Source organism: Phaethon lepturus, unplaced genomic scaffold (genome assembly GCF_000687285.1).
Source record: "Phaethon lepturus isolate BGI_N335 unplaced genomic scaffold, ASM68728v1 scaffold25964, whole genome shotgun sequence".
In the NCBI taxonomy this organism is placed as follows: domain Eukaryota; kingdom Metazoa; phylum Chordata; class Aves; order Phaethontiformes; family Phaethontidae; genus Phaethon; species Phaethon lepturus.
In genome coordinates this window covers 1-5,309 of record NW_010537378.1, presented here as the reverse complement: position 1 = coordinate 5,309, position 5,309 = coordinate 1, and the positions used below count along the sequence as shown (strand labels likewise).

The following is a 5,309-nucleotide window of genomic DNA, read 5'->3' as shown; positions in this document are numbered from 1 at the left end:
TCGAAGCTGCTTTGTACGCAACGGGGGCTGTGCAGAGACGTGCGCTGACACGCACTGGGGAGTGCAGTGCTCCTGTGGGGCCGGCTGGGTGCTGCAGGCGGACGGGCAGAGCTGTGCTGGTAAGGAGAGGTCAGGGTGCGCACACTTCGGGCACACACGACCTCGACTGCTGAGAGCAGGGTCTCATCAGAGCCAGTGCTCATGTGGGAACACCTGCCTCAGCCCCGCTCCTGCCTGCGTGTCACGCTTGTCCCCAGAAAGGCTGTGTATGGGCCACATCCCAGTGGCAGCTGGTGAATTTTGGGGCTGGGGCCCAGGTCCTGTTATCCAGGAAGCCTGCCTATGGGTCATTGGCAGTGCTTTTTGGGGGTGGCTAGCCAGCCCTGCGGCAGGCTCCTGGCTGCACCTAACCCCACAGATGTGGACGAGTGCTCCCTGGAGTACAGCCCCTGCAGCCAGCTGTGCAGCAACACCCCAGGCGCTTTCAGCTGTGCCTGCCTCCAGGGCTACACCCTGTGGCATGGCACCATCTGCGAAGTGGCAGGTAGGACGAGCAGGGGAGCTGGGGCTGCCTGAGGGGCTGGGCAGTGCCCCCAGCTAGCCGCGTCCCCGCTCACCAGCCAATATCCCTTTCACCCTGGCAGACAACGCAACACAGATCCTGGTGGCCGTGGGGCAGGACCTGGCCCTTCTGGACGTGCGGACCCAAGCCTACCGGCCCCTGCTCTCCACCGAGACCAAACCCCGCGCCCTGGTGTATGACCTGCTCCGAGAAACCTACTACTGGCTGACAGAGGAGGGCGAGCTCCATGCTCACCTCCCAGGGAAGGGGACGTGGCCCCTCTATGCAGGTGGGGAGGAGTGAGGGTGCTGGATGCTGTAGCAGGGCTCAGATGGGTGCTGGGAGCCATCTTGCCACACTAGCCCTGCCTTTCCCATAGGGGAAGGGGCAACCTGGGTTTGGCTTCCCGGCCTGGAGCAGGGGTGGTGTGTCTTAAACAGTTCCGTCTCTGCAGATGCTGGGGAGGTGAACAGCATCTCTGTAGACTGGTTCACAGGGCAGCTGTACTGGGCCAGCAGCCACCCTGCAGCCATCTGTGCGGGACTGGGCAATGGCCGGGGCTATGTGACAGTGCTGGGGAAGGACGTGGCACCGGAGCAGCTGACAGTGCATCCAGCTGCAAGGTGAGGAGCGAGTGAGCCAGGGTTGGCCCCTGGGCTCCTGGGTGAGCGATGCTGATGCTGACCATGTCATGCCTGCTGTGGGGCTGTGGCAGCACAGGTGTTATGTCGTGAAGTGGGTGCTTAGTGCCTGCCTCCAGGTCCCTGTACTGGGTCAACCGTGGGCAGAGGGGCCGGACAGTCATTGCTGCAGCTGGCATGGATGGCTCAAACCGGCAGGAGCTCACAGTGGTGTCCATGGAGGAGCCTGTGGGGCTGAGCCTGGACCATGTGGCTGGCAGGCTCTACTGGATCAGCGAGTACAAGGAGGTAGGGGTGTGGGGCAGCCGGGCTCTGCACCCCCAGACGCTGGGAGTGGGGACAGTGGCCCTGGTTCTGCTGTGGCTACAGCCAAGGCACAGGAGGGAGCAGGGAGCGGTGGCCAGGTCTGGCACATATCCCTGGACTGGGAGGGGGAAGGCACCACTATGAGCCCTGCGGCTGGAGGACAGTGCAGGGGTGTGGGGGAGCCACATGGTCACCGTGCCTTGCCTTGTCCCCAGTCCATCGAGACGCTGCGGGTGGATGGCAGCGGGCGCCATTCCTTTTCTGCCGTCCTGCGGAGCCACACGGAGCCACTGGGCCTGGCTGTGTTCGAGAGCCGGTTCTTCTGGACCGACGGCATGGAGCTAGTGTCAGCCACCCGAGCCTCTCCGCAGGAGCACGCAGTGTTGCTCCGTGCCCCTGTTTCGGCTTTCACTGTGCTGCATGCACTGCAGCAGCCTCCCCGTGAGTACCTGCCGGGCGTCCGCACCGGTGCAGGGCTGGCAGCAGCCCCACACCTCCCTGGGCGCTAGGGGCAGCTGCGCTGGGTCATGGACATCTGAACCCATTGGAAAGCTGCTGAGTCCCATGGCTTCGGGTGGAGCTGAGCCCTCTTACCTGATGTGACACTGCTATGCTGCCTGGGCTAGCTGGCCCATATCTAGCTGTGGGACAGCTTGTGGCTCTTGGGGATGGTGAGGGGTATGGGGCGTCATGGCTGCCTGAGCTCTTAATGTCCCCTTGCTGCCAGGGGACACTGCTGCGTGTGCTCCGGGCCTGTGCAGTCACCTTTGCCTCCTGTCCCCTGTGCACCCTCGGGGCTACAAGTGTGCGTGTCCAGAGGGACTCTTCCTCCTGCCCTCGGGGAAGTGCGCAGGTGAGCAGGGTCTGCAAGGCGAGCTTGGCTGTCTGGGGTGGGATGCATCCCTGTGGGCGTCGGAGGGGGACCATGAGGGGCTGTGGCTTTGGTCGGATGAGGAACCCAGCACATGCCAGTGCTGTTGTGTTTCTGCCCTGGTTCATGCTGGTGACCCCGTCCAGTGCCCCTGGGGCTGCACTCACACACTGGCCTTGTACCCTGCAGAGCTGTCCATCGTGTATGCATCGGGGAAGACCATCTCCCTGGTGCAGGTGGGCCCTGGAGCACATAGCAAACGGGTGCAGGAGTGGCAGGAGCCCTTCCACCTGCAAGATGTGGACTGGCAGAGGTCGGTGCTCTACGGGACAGATGACCATGGGATGCTGCTGCGTGTTGTGGGGCACCCTGGCAGGAGAGAGCTCATGGCAACTGGGCTGCCAGGTGAGACCCTATGGGGTGATGGAGGGCACGCTCCCCTTCTTGGCGCTCCCTGGGGCCTGATGATCTCCTGGGTGCACAGCACAGCAGACATTGGGGCCATGCCGAGGCACTGGGCAGCTGTGCCCTGGTTTTAGGGGCAGGGGGACACCCAGGCGGAGGAGCAGGGTCATGGGACAGCCCTGTAACTACTTGCCTGCCTACTCTTGCCAAGTCTGCTCTGCCCGTGTGGACATCCGCTCGGGGGACCTGTACTGGCTCGCATGTAACCGGAGGGACATCGGGGTCATCCAGGCATCTGACATGTCCCCACGCATCCTGCACCGTGCTCGCAGCAGCATCCAGCACCTTTTCTTGGACTGGCAGCGGGGCGCTCTGTACTGGCTAGCCCGTGGGCAGCCCCTGCAGCAGCTGAGCCTGGCTGGAGGCGCTCCACGTGATGCCTGGAACGAGACATGGCCTGGAGATCTGCCTGCAGCCATGGATAGCAGAGCCTTCAGCCTGCTCTGGTCATCAGCCCTGGGTGAGCCTTAGTGGTATCTGGAGCAGGGAGCGGAGGCGGTCGCTATAGGCAGGGGGGGCAGGCTTTGGCAGGAGTGACTAGCCATGACCTACATGCAGCAGGTCCATGCTGGGGCAGTGGGGTGTTCACGGGGCAGACTGTCCCATGGCTGAGCCCCTGGCCACAGCCATGAGGTCCCTGCCATAGCTGTGGGTTGTGGGGGCACGAGGTGGTCCACGAGGTGTGCCTGTGGGTCCCAGGGTCCTACCATCCCGCTGTCTTGCAGGCCTACGGGCACTGAGTCTGACCAAACGGCAAGCAGTCACTCTGGCACCCAGCTGGTCCCATGGCCTTGTGGCCGCCTTTGAGCCATACCTGATGTCAGCAAATGGGACAGCTTTGCTGCTGTGGGACCGGAGGACGCTGGCCCTTGTGCTGTCCATGCCAGCAGCAGGCGTGCAGGGAGTGGTGGCCTTCGTGGGCTTGGAGCTGCCGGCTGGTAAGAGTGGTTTTGTGCCTGGCAGTGGTGTGGTACCTGATGGGGCTGGGTGGCTCGTGCTTCTTTGAGCTGGGGCAGGGTGCCTGGCTGCTGCTGGCCATGTAGGGTGCTCTTGGAGGTGCTTGGAATGTGGGGAGGGCACAGCCCCAAATCCAGGCTCATGTTCCCGTGCTTGTGCATCTGCCAGTGCCACCAAGCAAGGGGTCTGCCCTGCCTCTCACTCCTCCTGTGACCACCGCTATGAGGACAACAACAAGTACCACCACTATGAGGACAACCACAAGTACCACTATGACTTGGCCCACCACCTCCACCACAAGACCTATGCCAAGGAAGACCACCACTGAGCTCACCACTACTCCTGCACCAACCAGCAAGGCTACCACAACACCAACCACCACCAGCCAGTCCACATCAACCAAGACCACCCCTGTGCCAACCACTGCCCGAACCACACCAACCAAGACCACCACTGTGCAGCCAGCTACCACCACCACCACTCGGTCTTTGCCAACCAAGACCACTGCCCCACAGCCAACTACTACCACCCGACATCCAACCAGCCCTGCACGGGTAGCGTCGCCTACCCTACCCCTCTTGTCCAGCCCTGCATACGCCCTGACGCCAGTCCTCCATCTGTCCTGTCCTCGCACGCATGTACCCTGCCGTGATGGCACCGAGTGCGTGGCCCAGGAGTACATGTGTGATGGGGAGAAGGACTGTGTGGATGGCTCTGATGAGGATGGGTGTGCCCAGCTCTGCAATACCCCAGGTAGGAGCCGTTCTCCAGTCCCTTGCACAGCTGGGTCTCCCTGTGCCAAGGGCTTCTGGCTGCTTCCTGGTGGGGTTGGTGGTTTGGGACCCTGGGAAGGTCTGAGTGTGTCCTGGGCTCTGATGCTTGTGATGTAGCATGCTGGTTTCTTCTGAGCTTGGCGCTGGGCTGGAGGTGCAATGAGTCAAACGGGGACAACAGGTCTGGCCCTGCTGCTCGCAGTGACCTAGAAGTGACTGAGCTGAGAGTGCCTCAGTCACCTTGCTCAGGACGTAGGCTGCTGGAAATGACTAGGAGGGACCAAGCTCTGTTGCTGTAGTGTGGGACCATTCTAGTTCACTGAGGGACTAGCAGAGGGTCTGGGCCCCCTGGCTGCCTGCCGCAGGCTTAGCAAGGCCCCTTGTCTCCCCAGGGGCCTTCCACTGCACAAGCGGAGCCATGTGCGTCGGCGCTGGGGAGCGCTGCGATGGGGTGCCACAGTGCCCTGATGCCTCGGATGAGACAGGCTGCTGGAACCCCACGCAGGAGTGTGCACTGCGCTGCGACGCTGCCACCCGCTGCGTCCCCGAGAGCTGGCTGTGTGACGGCCATGCCGACTGCCTGGACCACGCCGATGAGCAGGGCTGTGGTGAGACCCTGGGGCTGGGTGGGTGGGACAGGGGCTTCTGGGGGCTACCAGGTTTCCATGTGGGTCCAGGAGCAGGCACTTCCCAGGGCAACTTGCCAAGCAGCTGGAGGGGTCGTACCCTGCTCA

At 63.0% G+C, this 5,309-nt stretch overlaps 1 protein-coding gene across 1 annotated transcript; it reads left to right on the top strand.

Annotated features, from left to right (window-relative positions):
- Positions 1–4,993: 4,993 nt before the first annotated feature.
- On the top strand, positions 4,994–5,201 carry LOC104620302 (CD320 antigen-like; the record flags this gene model as incomplete). Its single annotated transcript, XM_010286482.1, has 1 exon — positions 4,994–5,201. A coding segment is annotated over exon 1 (208 nt), but the record flags the coding sequence as incomplete, so codon positions are not given.
- Between the last annotated feature and the right edge of the window lie 108 nt (positions 5,202–5,309).